This window comes from Arvicanthis niloticus, chromosome 1 (assembly GCF_011762505.2).
Source record: "Arvicanthis niloticus isolate mArvNil1 chromosome 1, mArvNil1.pat.X, whole genome shotgun sequence".
Lineage (NCBI taxonomy): Eukaryota > Metazoa > Chordata > Mammalia > Rodentia > Muridae > Arvicanthis > Arvicanthis niloticus.
In genome coordinates this window covers 145,439,892-145,459,311 of record NC_047658.1, presented here as the reverse complement: position 1 = coordinate 145,459,311, position 19,420 = coordinate 145,439,892, and the positions used below count along the sequence as shown (strand labels likewise).

The 19,420-nt window shown below is 41.2% G+C and overlaps 1 protein-coding gene across 9 annotated transcripts in view; it reads right to left on the bottom strand.

The window, feature by feature from the left end:
• Positions 1–882: 882 nt before the first annotated feature.
• Plce1 (phospholipase C epsilon 1) overlaps positions 883–19,420 on the bottom strand; it is a 300,715-nt gene continuing 282,177 nt past the window's right edge. For 8 of the 9 annotated variants that reach the window (XM_076920180.1, XM_076920138.1, XM_034497211.2 and 5 more), the window contains 7 exons: positions 13,869–13,987; positions 13,005–13,133; positions 10,584–10,793; positions 6,362–6,520; positions 4,455–4,673; positions 3,696–3,918; positions 883–2,139 (listed from right to left, as the gene is read on the bottom strand). In XM_076920180.1, the coding sequence (XP_076776295.1) occupies positions 3,730–3,918; positions 4,455–4,673; positions 6,362–6,520; positions 10,584–10,793; positions 13,005–13,133; positions 13,869–13,987 (1,025 nt within the window). In that variant the 3' untranslated portion in view covers positions 883–2,139; positions 3,696–3,729. The remainder of the gene's footprint in view (positions 2,140–3,695; positions 3,919–4,454; positions 4,674–6,361; positions 6,521–10,583; positions 10,794–13,004; positions 13,134–13,868; positions 13,988–19,420) is intronic. The other variant, XM_076920149.1, reaches the window with a different exon arrangement.

The window sequence follows — 19,420 nt, the reverse complement described above, 5'->3', positions numbered from 1 at the left end:
TGGGCCATCTCACTGGCTCTCTTTACATATTTTAGTAATCTCTCTTGCTTAAAATCTCAGAGACTTGATTTTAATATCTAATAGAGTATGTCCTTTTACCTAAACTGGGATGTAACAGGCTGGGTTTGTTTACATCAGTATTTGACCATGGGGTCAGTTTCAGATTTGTTCTGTATCACATCTCCATCTATTGTAAAGACCACGAGGGTGGGGTGGGATAAACCAGCCTGGCTCTGTATCTTATTACCTGCAGGTTTTGCTTGGCTCTGGCTGGTTAGGCCAGTAATTTAATTTTCAACCCAAGGTAACCCAAACTGTTTAGTCTCTTTAATTTACAGAAATTTGATAAAATGAATGTTTCCAGAGTATGTTTTAAAACTGAAGCAGCACTGTGCACTTGTTACAGACCTAGTATTTGATATAAAAGGGAACCATTAGTGCTGTGTAGCTGCCAAATGAGAACAGTCCGAGTTCTCCTGGCAAGAGAATGACAGTGCAGGCCCAGTCTTCCACTGAAAGCTGTATAGTGTATTTTTGACATGTCTCTTTTTAGAATGTGCAAAGAAGGGGTTGTTTTATTCCTTCTATAATTGGTAAAGGAAAGTCTCAAAACGAAAGTCAGGATTTTTAGTGTGTTTTCTAACTTGAAGAAAAATATCTTCAAACGGGACAATGCCAATAGAAAGATGAAATATAAGCTTGACTCTAGAGGAACACGTCTTTCAGTCTGAGTCACAGTTTGCTACATCCAAGGAGAAGAATCCATTGCACTCAGCTGTTTGTTTCGAGAAGTATGGTTTTTAAAGAACGTTTAGATCGCACGGAAAGGAGACTCGGATCCACGGCTCCTCAGTAAACCAGAAATGAGGATGACACCATGACTCTGGATCTCTACCCACTTCTCATGCTCATATGATTTATTTTTAGGATGTCTTGAAATAGATTGAACTCCTAATGGTTGTCACCCATGGCAATATCAAGAAAGCTATGTCTAATAAATACACAAGTACAGTGTCAGTATAAACATTGTAAAATAAATAAATCTACCTTAAACATCAACTCAGTCTACTTTTGCTTTTTAAAAATGATTTAGGCTTCTTATGAAGACATAACAACTCAATAGACACTAAATTGTACACCATTCACTTTGTGAGAACTGAAAACGGAACAGTCTGTGTACGTATGAATCATAGCTTTCGAAAAAACATTTCTATTTGAGGAAAGGCAGCCCCAAGAGTGCACCTGGGTACACTATATAGGAACTAATTTGAATAACTGTTAACAAATCTTACAGGACATATTTACATCCCAATGCCCCCAGACTTCCACTTCTCATTAAACCATGAGCCAGGTTTCGAGGTTTTCTAACCTCTATGCCTTTGGCTCCCAGTTCTCCCAAGTTGGGTCAGCAAACTGGTCATTGGGCCAAATTCATGCATTTTTATTTGTCTGACCCTTAAACTAAGAAAGATTTTACAATCTTAAGTGGTTGAAACACTTGAAAGATGTGTGACCTGTGAAAATTATATGAAGTTCCAATTTAAGTGTCCATAAATAAAGTTTTATTGTTCAGTCACGTTCATTCTTGTACCTGTTATCGGCAGCTGCATTTGCACTCCAGTTGCTGAGGTGAATCAATGCAACAGAAGCCATGTGGCCCCAACCCTAAAATGTTTACAGCCTGGCCCTTTACAGGTGAGGCTTTTTGCCTTAAGCTTGGAGTGGGGGGTTTTCCACCTGTAATGCCCCAGGCAATACCCTGGGTGTCCCTGCTCCATTCCTCAGGAAGTCAGTTGGTAGCTCTGTGCCGTTTTGCTGGTCCTCTGCATGAACCTCACATCAGGTGTGAAGAGGGCTGGAGTTCAGAAATCATCAGTTTCCAGTTTAAATGTGATGGAGGTAAAGTATCTCTCTCTCCACCACGTTCATTCTTGATAGCGTCTCACCAAGGACCGTCCCCTGAAACATCATCCACATCGGCTAATTAGTGAATTGCACACGAAGAAGCAGAAATGCATTCAGCCCAGCCAGTTTCCAAGGTGTTTAACTACAGAGCCCGAGAGCTCTGGTGGCTAGCTCTGGGAGGAGTTACGTCCTAATACAATGATGTCCTCAGGAGGTGGAACACTGTTCTCTGTCCTGGAACAGCAAATTAAGAAACAATAAGCATCCTTTCTATTACAACCAACAAATGTTCCTCAACTTTAGAAAAAGGAGAAATTCCATCAACTGTTATCACTTCAGGTAGGAATGAGGTGAACATTTGCTTCTTTAGAAATTCTTAGGTTATGATTATTAAAACTAGATGTTAACCATTTTTAGAACAAATACGATAGCAGTCAGAAAGGCTAAAACATTGTACTTGTTTACTTATGAGAACATACAGAGAGAACGCCTTAAAAAACATGTGTTCATTCTTGGAAATACCATGGTGAAGGAGGTCATAAGTGGGCACTGTTGTGCTGATGACTCTTTTTAAAGAAAAGCACCAATGTTTAGCAAAGCCCTTAAGTTAGCTCAATCCTTAGAAAGTTTACTTGCCAAAGGAAATGGGATCCAAAGGCAAGCATCTAAATCACTGTCTCCAACAAAGCCACACCTCCCATTCCTTCCCAAGACAGTTTCACCATCTAGGGACCAAGCATGAGCCACTGGAGGCCAATGAGCAACACAGCCTCAAAAACCAACCAAAGAAACCATGAAACTCTTATCAGCCAGGCAGTGGTGGTGCACGCCTTTAATCCCAGCACTTGGGAGGCAGAGGCAGGAAGATTTCTGAGTTTGAGGCCAGCCTGGTCTACAGAGTGAGTTCCAGGACACCCAGGGCTTCACAGAGAAACCCTGTCTACAAAAACAAAACAAAGTCCAACCAAAGAAATCATGAAAAGAAGGCTCTTTGCTTTGAGTCCCCTGCGCTCTTTTCATATTCTAGGTCATCCATCTGCTAAAACTGACTTTGTATTGAGTATTCTGCACTGTGGTTGGCAACTGACACCGTATTTTCAGAATGGAGACTGAAGTTATTTTTCTTTTGATTTGACTTGCTTTCTAGATGTTGGGTCTCACTATGTTCCCCAAGTTGGCCTGGAACTCATTATGTAGCCCTGGCTGACCTTGAACTTGTGATCCTCCTGCCTCGGCCTTCCAAATGCTGAGATTACAGGCATGGTGCCACAATGCCTGGCATATTTTAATTTCTTAAGAGGTAAGAAGAGATGAGGTTGTTGGGTCTAAATGAAACATATTAGACTATACTACTAGCAATCCAAAGGAATAAACACTGAACAATCTAGAGCCTTTGAAGACTGTTCATTCATGTTATTAATTAAGGTAGTCTGTGTGAGACTTTGGGGCCCTTGGTTAGTTATCTATAAAATAAGGAAGTTTAAATGTGTATGTGTGTGTGTGCGCACATGCACGCGTGTGAACATGAGTGTGTACATGCCACAGTATGCATGTGGAGGTCAAAGGACAACTTGTGGGAATCATTTCTCTGCTTCTACTATGTGAACCCTACAGATTCAGTTCAGGCTTGGCAGCAGACACCTTTAACCACTGAGCCACCCTTCTAGCCCAGGAAGTGTAAAATTTTAAAAGCTTACGTACAACTTCAGAACCCTGGTACTGTTTTGAGGTACCTCCAACCTGTGTTACAAAGCGCTTTCAGTTGAGTCCTATTTCAGAATGCTACATACCTTCATATCCATGGAACAAATATGTTGCATGTGCTCACTGCTGATAGCTCACTGTGTCACCAGAGGCCAAGGAACCCATAGGTTTCTCCTCCTTGCTTTGAACACTTTCTGAGGCCACTAGCTGAGGAGGTGATGTGAGTCCTCGGGACTGCTTAGTGGACTTAGTGAGTTTCTTGAGTTCACTTGCAAAGGAGATACCCCTCCTTTTATCTTCTCGGGATGCCTGTGTAGTAAATAAAAACCTTTGATGGACTGGGAAACCCCAGGTTTCTGATTTCCCATGTCATACTCAGAGAGAGTATGTACACCTTTATACTTCTGTCTGGTAAGTAAAGCTTTGGGTAGACAGACTAAGGCCTCTATCTCAAGATTTTTTCTTTTCCTTTCTTTTCTTTCTTTCTTTCATTTCCTTTCTCCCCTCCCCCTGCCTCTCTCAAGGTTTTTGAGACAGGGTTTCTCTGTGTGGCCCTATCTGTCCTGGAACTTACTCTGTAGACCAGGCTGGCCTCAAACTCAGAGATCCATCTGCCTCTGCCTCCCCAGTGCTAGGATAAAAGGAATGTTCCACCAACACCAGGCTATCCAGGATCTTTTAAACACACAGGAAAATGTGCTGTTCTGTCCCCCGCCCCCAAAATAAAATAACTACTTTCCAAGAACTGCTGATTTAGGAACTTTCTTGATTTAGTAGCTTCCAATTTAAATATGATGATTAATTATCAATGATATCTAAAGACAGCAATGTGACTTTCACATTACCTGCACCTGCTCCTTTAGCTTAAGGATGAATTTCCCTGCACCCTTCCACTTGCTTTGGGCTTGAAACACACACTCTTGGTCCAAGAGGATCCTCTGTGAGGACTTTGGGGTAGAAGACTTCTTGTTGGGTGCATCTTTCATCACTTCTTCCAAAAGCACATAGTCACATGGGTTGGGGTTGTTCAGGATGCTGTAGGAATATTTGGCTTTGCATAAGGTCTGAAAGATAAGTTAGGGTCAGCTGAATCAAATGTCTGTCACCTCTGCATCCATCATGAATGAAAATTTAAGGTGGAGAAGTGGCTCAGACTTTCAGCGATGGAGAGGATCTTCCAAACCAGGTCACTCTGCCTCATTTTCATTTGAGTAGCTGTTGTTTATAACACACGTTCTCAGGTTACCTCATTTAGTTTCCAAATGGCCCGACCTTGGCGCAGAAGCTTAAACTTATAAAAATCTAAGCAGATTACAGAGGAGGAAGCTTAAACTCAGCAGAGGTCAAGCAGAATTCAGAGTAAGTCCAGCTAATAACATAACTGAAAAGGCTAGGTCCAGATCCTCTCTCCCTCAACAACCACAGCATACAGACATGAAGGTTAGGCAGCCAGTGAGAGATGGAATCCTGTCCTGGGAGCTCTCTGTTCCACCAGACAGCCTCTATCACACCTTTGGGTGCTGAAGGATTTTAGAAGTCACATGTTTCCTTTACACTTAGTAGAACATCTTTCATTTGTTCATTTATTCATTATATGTATAGTCATGACCTGTTATATCCAGTACTGTGCTATACTCCAGGGAGACAAAGCTGAGCAAAGAAAGAGAGAGAGAGAGAGAGAGAGAGAGAGAGAGAGAGAGACAGAGAGAGAGAGAGAGACAGAGAGAGAGACAGAGAGAGAGACAGAGAGAGAGACAGAGAGAGCGAGAGAGAATCTGAAATTCAGAGTAAATTGAGGAGATTGCAAATCACTAGCCAGATTATCATACAACAGGAATAACAAATCACACTCAAGTACATGCCAAGCATTGTATGAAGCACCCCACGTGCGTTACTACTGCCTTTGTTGCAACAGCTGTGTGTGGGAGGTACCACTGTACTATCTCCAGGTTATTAAACCATCTGGAAACTTGCCACACAGTGGTGCCAGAGCCAAATGGAGTGGGATGGGGAAGTCAGACACAGGAGGAAGATTTATCCAACAGAAATGAATCAGAGCCCCTTGTTCCTCACTAAAGAAGTTAGTCAACACACAGTGTAATTCAGACACAGATCTAAATGAGATTGGAGGATCTTGCTGAAGATCTCTGAGTAAGGGAGGGACAGAGCTGTGTTTGAACCCTCAGCCATGGGATCAGGGGTCTGTGTGTTGTTTACTGTCCGATATCACTTCTCAAGCAGGAGTTCAATGAATGCACATGCCAGGTGTAACCATTCTTTGAAATCAACTTAAAAACAAAAAACAAACAGACAAAAACCCCAGCAGCTTGACATAGAGGAAAGGACTTGGCCAACAGTCAGAGTTGGCCTCCTGTTTGTGTTCTGTGCCATCCTTCAGGGATGCTCATAGTATTTATTCAGGTGTTTGGGGGACAATTCCTTCAGTGCAACCTCCTAAACACACCGGCAGCCGAGATCTAAACTCACTGTAGATGCTAAGGAGCTGTTGCAGGAATGAATGACTATTTTCTATCCTTGAGAGATGTACCCCTGTCCCTGCCCCGCACCCCAGTCTAGAACTTCATTCATTAATGAGCTGTCAATGCACACATATCTGATTTGTCCCAATCATTTATATCAAGGAGGCATGGAGTGAGGAAAGGGGAGACTCTTGCGGTGCTGGGATCAAGCTCAGAGCCCTGTGCCCTCTGGATAGGCAGTGATCTCCCCCCCCCCCCAAGGAAACATTTACCTGCTGAATCACGTCCTGTGCAGTGCTGACACGTGGGGCTTTGATGACAGTTCGAGGTTGCTCTGGAGAGACATCATGCACTTGGACAAAGAAACTCTCCTCTTCTGAGCTCAAGATCACCTCTCTGTCATATTGGAAAATGCTTTTCTCTTCTAGGGTCTGCATTTTAAAAGTAAAAATACACGAGGAATTGGTAAGTTGATTCAGAAGACAGAAAAAAAGTTCTAGCAAAACTTTGAGTTGTATCTTGGTAGTGTGGAAAACATCTCCATAATTTATAGTTAATACATTAGTTAATCTTTCATATGTACACTGCTGAAAAGATGAACCTGCTTCTGAGAGGAAGAAAGGTTCAATTTCGGTTGATGTTGACTCACACATAGGCTTTAGAATAAACTGGTTTATAGGTGTCTACTAGTTGTGGGTTTTGTGAGAAGAAATCAGCTACAAACTTTTAGAAAGGAAATATACTGTTTTGCTCATTATTGAAATACAATACAAACACAGCTGTAATGAAGAGAAGTCCGTTCCCCAAATACTGTTAATATTTAAGGAATATTAGACATCAAAGCTGATGAGATAGCTGAGCAGATAAAGGTGCTTGACCTGCACCGAGCCTGATGGTGTGTTCGATCCTTAGGCTGCAAATGTGGAAGGAGAGAGGCCACTGCACAGAGAAATTCTAGGCATATGAAATATGAACATGGAGTACTCGTCCGGGTGGAATGAGAAAAGCCCACAGGGGAAGGCTAAATCAGTGGCTGCAGGTAAGCCACTCTTCAGTGAATATTGATAGACTTCCCAATAAAATGGAAATTATTATCTGAGTAATTGGATTTGAGGGAATTTTAGTGAAATCTAATTTGCCTCTCTCTTATATGTAATATCATTTTTAAAGGTTTACTTCTCTGTGTATATGAGTGTGTGCCTGCCTATATGCGTGTGCACCGCATGAGTGCAGGAACCTTTGAAGGTCAGAAGAGGATGTTAGAGCCCCTGACCCTGGAGTTACACATGGTTATAAAGCACCGTGTGGGTCGAGGGAACTGAACTTGCATCTGCTTCAAGAATAGTGTATTCTTTTAACTGCTGAGTCATCTCTCCAGCCTTCAGTTTTATTTTATTAAAAAAATCAAACGGGCTGGAAAGATAGCAGTTAAAGAGTATGGACTGCTCTCCCAGAAGACCTGGGTTTGGTTCCCAGCATCCATATGCTAGCTCACAGCCAGTGTAACTCCATTTCCAGGAGACACAGTGATGTCTTCTGGTTTTTATAAGCACCAGGTATGCATTTGGTCCACAGATACATGTACAAAACAGCCATATATAAACAAAATAATAAAGTTTTTCCCATAATAGAGAAAATGATAAAACCCATTTCCTATTCTCACTTTTCCCTTTTATATCACCTTATTCTCATAAACAAACAAATTAGCAAACAGGTCTGTAAACAAAATCTCACTGTCGTTAGGTAATGTATCCATGTATACATCTGCCAGTGATACATTAGTGTATTTCCCAGTATGTGAATAGATATACACGAAATCTTGGAACTGTGTGAATATGGTTGTAATTTTTTTTTACATGGCTTCTGTCTACTTACTGCCCCCTGTTTTCAAATGACAGTAGCTTAAAGTTATCTTCTACAAGACAGTGACATGGGAAAAGAGAGATGAAGGAAGTGGTAAGTGTGTGTCCCTATCAGATGTCAAGACTTCACATAGAATATTCTATTCTAGGTATTCTTTTAACCTGATGTCCGCACACAGGCTATTGAAACAATGCTAATTAACCGGAATTCAAAGTTTGCTGTCAATGGCCTGGAAGTTTCAATGGGTCCCATCACCTAGGATTGTTCCCATTGATGCTTAAGTCAGAATGGGAAACTGCCACCAGGTGGTGCCATATTGTAACCAAGACTGGAAAGGATCTGCCCAGTCTTTTCAAAAATCCTGAAGTCACAACCCTACAGCTTACATGACTGGTATTTCCAACTTTACTCAAACAATGAAGGTGAAGGAGTGGAGGTATTGTCTGTCTACTTTTATTACATAAAACATGATTGGTTCCCACCATTCTCCAACTTGTTTTTCTCCCCACTTATAGTTCTCGTTACATAATGTTACATCTGTCATTACATTCATCCATCGTTATATAGTCCAACAATCCAAAAGTGATGTTGGGTGTAGTTCACATGACAGACTCTATGATCTAGCATTCTTCAGAGCAGGAAGAGAGGAGCATGTGGCTGAGGAGACAGTAAAGTGCTTGCTGAAGAGAGTGAGGATCTAAGCTCATATACCAGGACATAGGGAGAGAAGAAGCCAGTCACGTGTGGGGTCACATGCTTGTAATCCCAGCACTGGGGTGGGGGGCAGAGACAGGTTGACCCCAGGTTTTGCTTGGTTGTCAGTATAGCCTACCTGGTGAGATCTAAGTCCTGTGAGAAACCCTGTCTCAAAGAAATCAGGGTAGATGGCTCCTGTACAGTACTTGTGGTGGTTCTCTGGCTTCCAATGCACAGGCACACATGTATACAACTGCATGTGAACACACACACACACACACACACACAGACACACACAAAGAGGGAAAATTCTATGTTGTTTTATAAAATTATTACATCATGAGGATATTGAGAATAATGGGTGTCTGAGCTAGTTCAACTCTATAAGTGATTTTGAAGGGTTTCCTTGTTCACTAACAGGGCGGTCACTTAGGAGCTGCTTTTTACAGATAGCTAAGTAATAAGGCAAAACATTTATAAACAGGAAAAGCTTAGGGAGCTATTAAAGATGGCTTCAAATGTCTACCCTAGCTCCTGATGTTTTCCCATAAGGCATTGTGAGGTCATTCTTTGCCTTCCCACACCTGAAAGAAAAGGCGAGGGCAATGACCATGTTTCTTTGTTTAAGTATGGCCTTTCATGGTCTGAGGCAAGAGTTAGAAAGGAAGGTGGTAGCTCTGGGTCCCAAAAGAGAGGCTTGTGTTCTGTCTGGCTTGTAGGCTATGCTTACAGTGACTAACTAGAGTGAAAAAGTAAGGCCTGGGGAGGAAAAGTAGCTCACCTTCTCAGCACACATGCACTACTGAGAGACATCTGACCAACCACGAATCTACTATTATAGTAAAGAGACTTGATCAGGGCCCCAGGGCATATTGGGTGCTTAATAAATATGTATTGAATTAAATGGTTCAATTGATTCAAGTATTCATCGCTTGATTTGTCATGAGTCCTGATGATTAATGTTGGCGCAATGGCTTTAAATCCCATATTACAAAGGGACAATAAAGGAGTGGGCCCTTAAAAGCAAAATGCCCCACAGGCAAATCCAAACAAAAGTCAATGGACATGGAGTTGTTGCTTATTTTCCTTTCAAGGGGACAACCGTGCAGAATCAACACACATATACATGTTTACTAATGCCTGGGACCCAACATCCTTCAAAATTTTCTGACTTTCAAGTCTGGGAATTTTTATGCAGACTGTAAAAGCTGGATAGCTTCCAGCTAAGCCAAAGCTTTATCAGACACTAAACTAAGAAGAGAGTCAACGGTCCATCGGTAGGCAGTGTGGCAGTTCCTTCATCTGAGCCTTTGCTTTGGTTTGAAAATATTAAGTGGAAAATGTCACAAATATAATTCATAAGTTTTAAATTGTATGAGTGGAATAATGGTATTTCTTGCTATTCTGTTCTATTCTGGGGGCAGTGTTGGGGTAGATGTGGTCATAAGTCACCCTTTGTCCAGCATATCTCTATCAGACTATATGGCCATCAGTCTTCGCTGTCTCAGTGATCAAATCAACTGCTATGGGATCATAGTGCCTGGATACCAGCGCTTGTTTCTATATGAGGTTTCATGCATCTACAGGGAAGGGCAGCCTAGGCCATTTCCACAGGACTGCTAGTCTAAGATGACCCTTACAACAACAGCTTCACACATACAAATACAGCACTGGACCTACAGCTGAGGCACACAGGAATCCTCTAAGTCCCTGCTTCCTCTGTGTTACAAGGATGTTATTTTTTAGACTGAATTTCCTCAGTTAACCATCTGAATATGTGCAGGAAAATTAAACCATGTCTCCACATTTACTCGAGAAAAATAATCTAAACCATGTTGCAATAACAATCCAGGACTCGAAGAAGGTGTTCAGTGGTGAGCTGGCTGATGACCTACTGAGCAGCTACCAACCAGGCTCTGTCCAGGATGTACTTACTTCCTGTTGGGGCTTTAAGATAATCCTGCCCACATAGCCTTCTTCTGGGAACCAGCTGTTTAAAATCTGCACAATATCTTCCTCTGGACCCACAGCTCTCTGGAATGGTTGTTTCCTGCATTCATTCTTTTCCTTAGATATAAAATGCTTCTCTTCCATCAGAAAATAGTCTGTGGCAGTAAGTTTGGTGTCTTGGTCAACCACCAAAATCTGAAGAAAACAGCAAAGGCAGCATGAGGCACATCCCTGAAGAGTGGTACAAACTGAACACTCATCTGTTTTCGTGGTGTTCTGACAGGCTTGCTGTGCAATTTATAAGTGAAACCTACCCAGGAGTGTTGCACAATTCTTTCTAGAGTTGTAATAATTCTTATATGTCCAAAAAGAATTGTTTATGTTCACTCTGGGCAATAACACAATTTATTCATAATCTCCAGACAGCATAACTATTTTTTCCACTGCTGGAAGGAGAGATCCTATTGAATTAAAACTTTAGGTTTCTCATTCTGTGGATTTGGTTCTTTGAAATCTTGCAATGAAGGATGGAAGAAAAGGACCCAGTAGTTTACAAATACCATCACTAGTTCTGACCATGGAAATAACTATCTTCTCATGGAAGGCTTATAAGGCTAATTTCTCATCTGGGAATTCTCCTTTCAGTAGATCCTTGACACTGTGCCTAAAGGGTGTTTTTTTTTTTTCTTTATTGACTCTGGACTCTGCAAAATCAAATGGAGTGGTTAAGATAGAGCTTTGGAGTCAGTTAGACCTAAGTCTGAGATTCCTTTTATGACTTAATTTGTTTTGAGTTGAGGATATATCAGTGGTGGAGCACTTGCTTTAGTGTACATAAGGCTGTAAAGATTTACTGTCTTTGGAGCATTGGCAGGAGAATTGGTGTTTCCATCTATAAAATGGGAATGCTCATAGTAATAATCTAATAGTTTTGGTTTATAGTGGAGGCATTATGCACAGTGTGAGACACCGTACACCGTGAACACTCAGTGAATACTAGCCAGTTTTTAGAGTCTTACTAATGTTCTCTTTCTCAATCCCATCATATAGATTTGTGTTGCAGTGTCAGAGACAGTGAAGACATCTTCTTTGTTTCCTTCTCCTGAGAGGTGGGTGTGTGATGTGAGCCAGCTGCTATCACCTGGCTTGGATTAACAAATACCCATCTCCCATTGTCTCGCCAATGATGCAATGGCTGTGATTAACATTTCTCACTTTAATGAAAGTGGAAGCACAATTTAAGGTACTAAGGATGGTAGGAGCAGAACAATTCTCACAACTCTGATCCCTCTACCCGAGCCCTTGGTCTAAAGTTGACAGTAATTGCCACTAGGAATGCTAGTAATTCCATAGGGGCCAAGGCAAACTATTTGTACCACACACATACTTGCTACTATAAAAATTATTCAAGATGAAAAGTTTCCAGGAGTTCTGTTGGTACTGTCATCTCCTCAAGAGACTCAACACTACTCCTCAGCACCGAGTGCTCATTTATGTGCATGGGGCAACAATATGGCGTTGCTTCCATTAATGGCTGTGGGAAGTTTCCCTGACTTTACACAATCTTGGTAGTGATCTGACACTGAAGTTTATGGACTTATGGACTAAATAGCAATCAAGAAAAAAAAAATCTGAAACCCTAAACTGTAGCTTCTGTTTGATTATATGTAAAATTTGGACCTTAAGTAGTTTCTATGATGCTACTTAAGTCAGTTATAAAATGCTGGGCAAACACTACCCAGCTCATACAGATGTGCCCTTAAATGAGAGAAGTAACTAATATTAATGTTATTATAGCAAGACCAATGCTTATGCATGGCTGCTTAGTTGGTTTCTAATTCTGCCATGCATCATATTGCTCTTGCTACATTTCATCATATGCACTATCTTTGGAGGAAGATCCAGGCCATTCCTCTTGGCTGATGCCCTCCCTCATCTATACTCAAAGAGAAGTAGTTCTAAAATGGGTTAAGGATGAAAGAGTGTGTGCAGATGTTAGGCCAGTGAACCAACAGAAATTCTTCTCCATGGGTAAGCTAGCTTGTTTAGTGGAGCCAAGAATACACTATTCTTAGGATTTCAAACAATCAAAAGACCTATCATAGTAAGGATAGAATGATTGTAAATTTAAGGTCATCCTGGGAGAATCCTGTCTCATAATAAAAATAAAAGGTCTGTGGTTGTGGCTAAGTGGTAGAGCACTTGCCTAGCTCGCACAAAGCTGATGTTCAAGGCCCAACATGGAAAAATAAACAAACTATGGATAAATAAATAGAAGATGTATTGTCAACATGGACTTTTATGAATTTATGTGAATGTGTATACAAACATACATATTTATACACATACGTATATCCATACATTTTGGAGACGGACTTTCTTTAACCATGGATTCAGAGGACTTGCCTGTTGGAGAAGCTGCTTTGCCTTGGTGCCTTCGTTTATAGTGAAAACAGCAAAGGGCTCTGGACCTGGGACACCATGCACCGTGACTTTGTGAGTCTGAGAACATTTCCTCTCTTCAGTATTAAACATCTGTCAATGAACATCACACAGCTTCTAGTGAATTCCATAAAACACAATAGTTTTAGGCTCCATTCAACACAAAATTTCTGGGACCCACTTGTAACTTGATGCAGAGCTGATGTGGTGTAAGAGACAATACTATATCTTCCTCCACAGTCAAGAGGAAATTCAGCCATCAGAGTATCAACTTACAGAAATTACAGAGCTTCTTCCCAGGAGGAGTAGGGATTGGTATAATATGAAATGTGTGGTAGCATTCACTTTTAAAAGCCCCTCAGGCGACACAGATGTGAAGCCAAGGTTTCTGTAGAGTGACACAAGGAAAGGAAGGAAGGGAGGAAGAAGGAGACCCAAGAAGATCAGCTGAGGAGAGGGAAAGGGAGGCCAGAGAAGGAGGCAGGGCTATTTGAGGTGGTGATAAAAGTGGTCGGAGAAAGTGCCTGTCCGGAGCTTGTGCATACAGAGGGAAACTGAACACAGTGCCACATATGTTTTAATTTATAGAGGAAGAATAATAGAATTAACCAGCAAATAGGAGCAGTGATCCTTGTTTAGATGGGTAAGCCCTGGTTCAGTCATTCACAAAAATCACTGGTTGTGGGGTCTTAACCAGTAACTTACTGCATATCTAAGTGCCAAAGTACCAGCCATTTTTGTTGTTGTCATTTCCACAGCTTCCTAATTAGTGACTCACTGGCCACTCTGATGTACCCCAGGAGGGTCCACCTTTAATAACTTAATTACCAAAGAGGCTGGCATGGTACTGCCAGAGGGATTTTCTTCCATCCTTCTACTGTTTATGAATAAGCTGGAGATTTCCAAGACTTCATTGTGGAGGTTGCGCAGCTGAAGATGTCGATATCCTGAAAGGATGCAGAATTGGGGAAACCCTGTTAACAATGTGTGACTGAGATCTGCAAAGATCTCCATGGTGGTCAGTACAGCCTCAAATGAGCAGTGGATAGCAGTAGATATGCCAGCAGGAACCTCTCACTGTAAGACAGCTGTCCCCTGGGGATGTTACTGGACTGTCAATGAATAATTAACATGTCCAATACTCTTCATAACTTAGATTCAAATGAATAAACATTAAACTCAAACAACAACCAATAAGAAGCCGGGCAGTGGTGGTGCACGCCTTTTATCCCAGCACTTGGGAAGCAGAAGCAGGTGGATTTCTGAGTTCGAGGCTAGCCTGGTCTACAGAGTGAGTTCCAGGACAGCCAGGGCTACAGAGAGAAACCCTGTCTCGAAAAAAAAAAAAAAACCCACCAAAACAAACAAACAAACAAACAAACAAAACAAAACAAACAAACAAACAAAAAAACAAAAACCAAAAAAAACAAAAAAATAAAACAATAAGAAAACCTGATGATTTAGACACCAAGGCAGCTACTATCTCTGCTTAACCAAAGGTCAATATCTCAATATCGATTTTTTTTTAAAAAAAAAGTTCATCATTAAATATTTTTTTCATTTTTTTATTACATATTCACTTCACATCCTGATCACTGACCCCCTTATGGTCACACCCTCCCACAATCCTGCCCCCATCCTCCTTCCCCTTCTCCTCTGAGAGGGTGACACCCCTCCCCAGTACCCTCTAACCTTGGCATATCAAGTCTCTGTGGGACTAGGCACATCCTTTCCCACTGAGGCCAGACAAGGCAGCTAGAAGAACATATCCCACATATAAGCAACAGCTTTTGGGCTAGCCCCGGCTCCAGTTGTTCAGGACCCACATGAAGGTCAAGCTGCACATCTACTACATATGTGCAAGACGGCTTTTTTTTCCACTTAAAAAATTTACTTTATTAAATATTTTAATAGCAAGATATTTTATATAAATATAAAATACAATACTATGAGGCCACTGAAAGTGGTAATGTAGCTGTATGGTCATTAATATAGGAAGTTGATGACTATACACATTAGAAATGGAAAGCCAGTCTGCTGTCCTTCCAGTCTGGGCCAGAGCGCTGAGCAGATCTTGGGCGGCAGCTCTGCCCTCAATCTCTAAGAACCCAGAGGAAGCAGGCGGGGGTATTTGTGGATGGGGTGGGGGTGTGGGATGGGGGAGGCTGCCAGAGCTCTAGCCTGGGCAGTATCCTGTCTGTGCCTGAGCACTGAGAAGATTTTGGGCCTCAGCTTTTACCCCAGTAGTAACACCCACCCCAAACAGTTCTGATACAACCAAGATAATAGGAAAGACAGGCTCCAGTCAGAAACAGGGCAGATAGCACTAAGGAGATACAGATGGTAAAAGGCAAGCACAAGAACATAAGCATAGCAACCCAGAGTACTTGGCATATTAGAACCTAGTTCTCCCACACAAGAAAGTCCTGAATTCCCCGTATTACTAGGAAAGCAAGATTCAGACTTAAAATCACTTCTAATGATGATGATAGAGGACTTTAAGAAGGACATAAATAACACTCTCAAAGAATTTGAGGAGAACACAGGTAAACAGGTAGAAGCCCTTAAAGAGGAAACACAAAAATCCCGTAAAGAATTACAAGAGAACACAACCAAACAGGTGAAGGAATTGAACAAAATCATCCAGGACATAAAAATGGAAGTAGAAACAATCAAGAAGTCACAAAGGGAGACTACCCTGGAGATAGAAAACCTAGGAAAGAAATCAGGAGTCATAGACACAAGCATCACCAACAGAATACAAGTGATAGAAGAGAGAATCTCAGGTGCAGAAGATACCATAGAAAATATCAACACAACTGTCAATGAAAATGTAAAATGCAAAAAGTTCTTAACACAAAATATCCAGGAAATCCAGGAAACAATGAGAAGACCAAACCTAAGGATAATAGGTATAGATGAGAGTGAAGATTCCCAACTTAAAGGGCCAATAAATATCTTCAACAAAATTATAGAAGAAAACTTCCCTAATCTAAAGAACGAAGTGCCCATAAACATACAAGAAGCCTATAGAATGCTAAATAGACTAGACCAGAAAAGAAATACCTCCTGTCAAATAATAATCAAAACACCAAGTGCACAAAACAAAGAAAGAATATTAAATGCAGTAAGGGAAAAAGGCCAAGTAGCATATAAAGGCAGACCTATCAGAATTACACCAGACTTCTCACCAGATACTATAAAAGCTAGAAGATGCTGGACAGATGTCATACAGACCCTAAGAGAACACAAATGCCAGCCCAGGCTACTATACCCAGCAAAACTCTCAATTACCATAGATGGAGAAACCAAGATATTCCACGACAAAACCAAATTCACACAATATCTTTCCACAAACCCAGCACTACAAAGGATACTAGCAGGAAAGCTCCAATACAAGGAGGGAAATTATACCCTAGAAAGAGCAAGAAAGTAACCCTCTTCCAACAAATCCAAAAGAAGATAGCCATACAAAGATAACTTCACTTCTAATAACAAAAATAACAGGAAGCAATGATCACTGTTCCTTAATATCTCTTAACATCAATGGACTCAATTCCCCAATTAAAAGACATAGGCTAATGGACTAGATACATAAACAGGACCCAGCATTTTGCTGCATACAGGAAACCCACCTCAGTGCAAAGACAGACTCTACCTTAGAGCAAAAGGCTGGAAAACAATTTTTCAAGCAAATGGTCCTAAAAAACAAGCTGAAGTAGCCATTCTAAAATCTCCAACCTGAGAACACAAAGGGAGGGACTCATGGCTCCACCTGTATAGCTAGTTGAGGGTGGCCTTGCCAGGCATCAGTGGAAGTGGAGGGCCTTGGTGCTTGAAAGTTTGGATTCTCTAGTGTTGGGGAATTGCAAGAGCAGGGAGGCGGGAATGAGAGGATGGTGGGAGCACACCCTCATAGTAATTGGAGGGGGGGATGGGGTAAGAGGTTAGGCATCAGTGGAAGTGGAGGGCCTTGCTGCCTGAAAGTTTGGATTCCCTAATGTTGGGAAATTTGAGAGCAGGAAGTCAAAAATGGGAGGATGGTGAGAACACACCCTCATAGAAACTCCCAGAATTATATGGATTAGACATGACAGAGGCAGGCCGCCAGAAGACTAGATTCCAGAATTCAAATAAAAAATTATCTTGATACTAAAATTTGTTTTGAGAACTGTATATTGCAGAATACACAGCCTTGGTGTATCTACTCATCAAGCGAGCTGAGCAGACCTGCCCGAACCTCTGCTGTCCTGGAATTGCATCTGGATGCAGTAAAGACACAGTGTCAGAGGCTTGTCAATTTACTCTTCCCCCTGCCCCTCTTCTAATATCTCAATGCCCATAATCAGCTTGAAGAAGTTAATGAAGAGTTGGCGCCCCTATTCCCTGGGCTTGGGTACTGAAGTGGTTAATATTGGGCTGTCTTTCTAGGGGAAAGTAGTGGTTTTGTTGGAACAGTGAGGATTAGCTAGGATTTATTTCATAGCCATAACCTACTGGTAGAAATATGTATAATTGTTATTAAGATGAAGTTATAATTTCTTAAATGGTACAAAATTTACTTTGATTTCAAATTTAAGGTTTTCATTGGTATGAGCTTCTTATTAATATAAAAGTGAGATGAATATTGTTACTATCATAGGCATTGCACCTGTATAACATATTTAGGAATGCAAAGCTTAGACCCAGTCCTTCTTTAACTTCTTTAACTTATTTGAGATGGTTAGAGTGTGAGTTAAGGGCCTATAGCAAATTCATGGCTTTGAGTTTATTGTTAGGGTATTTTCTATATTTTCTTTAGAAGTAGTTGAGAGGAGTTAACAGACAACAGTCCAGATTACCTTACATGGATAGTTGGTTTTCAAAACATCAGAAATCCACAGAATTGACATTACAAACATTTCTGTATTAATGTTCATTTTGATTAGAGACCTGTCTACTCCTGACAGCTTCCTGTCTTGGATTCTAAGAAGAAATTGAGCATCTTTGGAGTTATTCCAATTGTGGTGAGACAGCCACTAGGCAGGAATTGCCTCTTTCCAGCTACAGACAAATTACTGTCCAGAAAAGGACACACTTGCAGAATAGTTGACTGATTATATCTGCCAAGACAGAGTAATCAGCCCTTAATAGTTCTGCATCACTAGGTCTGTCAGATGATCCTGGGCCAGAAGGCTGAAGATCGGATGCTCCAATGTTCTGTAGTATAGGGACTGTCCAGGTGTTTAGCGGTCTCTATAAATTGGCTAAGTTTTAGAAGCTATGCTTTGTGCCTCCCATAATTTCAGTTAACTCAGTCATTCTGGATTTCTGATGGGGTTGAAAACATATAGTCTCATAGCCAATCCTTGCTATTTACTTTGAGAGAAAAGATTTGAGAGGATGGTTTTCAGCTGACATTCATTCTAAAGCCAAGGGGGAAAAAAGCCAGGCTCAGAACTAAGTCTTTTATTTAGGAGAGATGACAGAGGTTCTGCTTAGTCAACAAAGTATTAGGTGTATCTTGCACCTTACAGACACAAATTGGTACAGTTATGCTCTAACTGTATTTTGAGAGAAAAGTTTTATTTTAACAGGAAGGGTGATATGTAGGAGGAGGTAAGGTGGGAGGAGTACAGAGAGGAAAAAGAGGAGTATGGAGAGGAGGAAGAGTAAGAAGAGGAGGAGCCAGGTGATGAGAGAGAAAAAGAGAGAGGGGGGACAGACATGGAAGCAGATGTTCACATGTCTCCACCAGTCAAAGATGATATATCTAGGTTGGGTATTAGGCTACACTTCTGATTGATATTGAGCAGTTGGTTAACATTTAAAAAATTGTATAAAAACAAAAAGAAGGGGGCATGGGATAGGGGTTTCCTAGGGAGGGGAAATGGGGAAAGGGGATGGCATCTGAAATGTAAATAAAATATCCAATAAAAAAATGGAAAACCAGGAAGCCATAAAACATTAGAATTAGTAAGAAGCCTATTTGTTAGGTATGTATCTCATTGTTATATACATGGCCAGAGAAATAAAGCCTGGGACAGATGTATATCTAAAGTGGTTAGACTGGGGAATGGCATGATACTCTTGAACAACTGATTTACTCTTCTCTGTCTTTTCTCACACTTCTCTAGTAACTATAATGGCCTGAATTATGACCCTTATTGATACATAGAGACCCACTCCCCCTAGTACCCGAGAGTGTGATTGCCGAGGTAGTTCCTTTAATGTCTAATGAGGTTAAAGTGATGCCATGAGGGTGGGTCCTAATTCAATAAGACTAATGTCTCCATAAGAAGAGGAGATTAAGAGATAACATGGTGGGTAGGCATATCAGACCAAGCCTGACAACCTGAGTTTGGTCCCCAGGGCCCATGTAATAGAAGAAGAGAATTAAC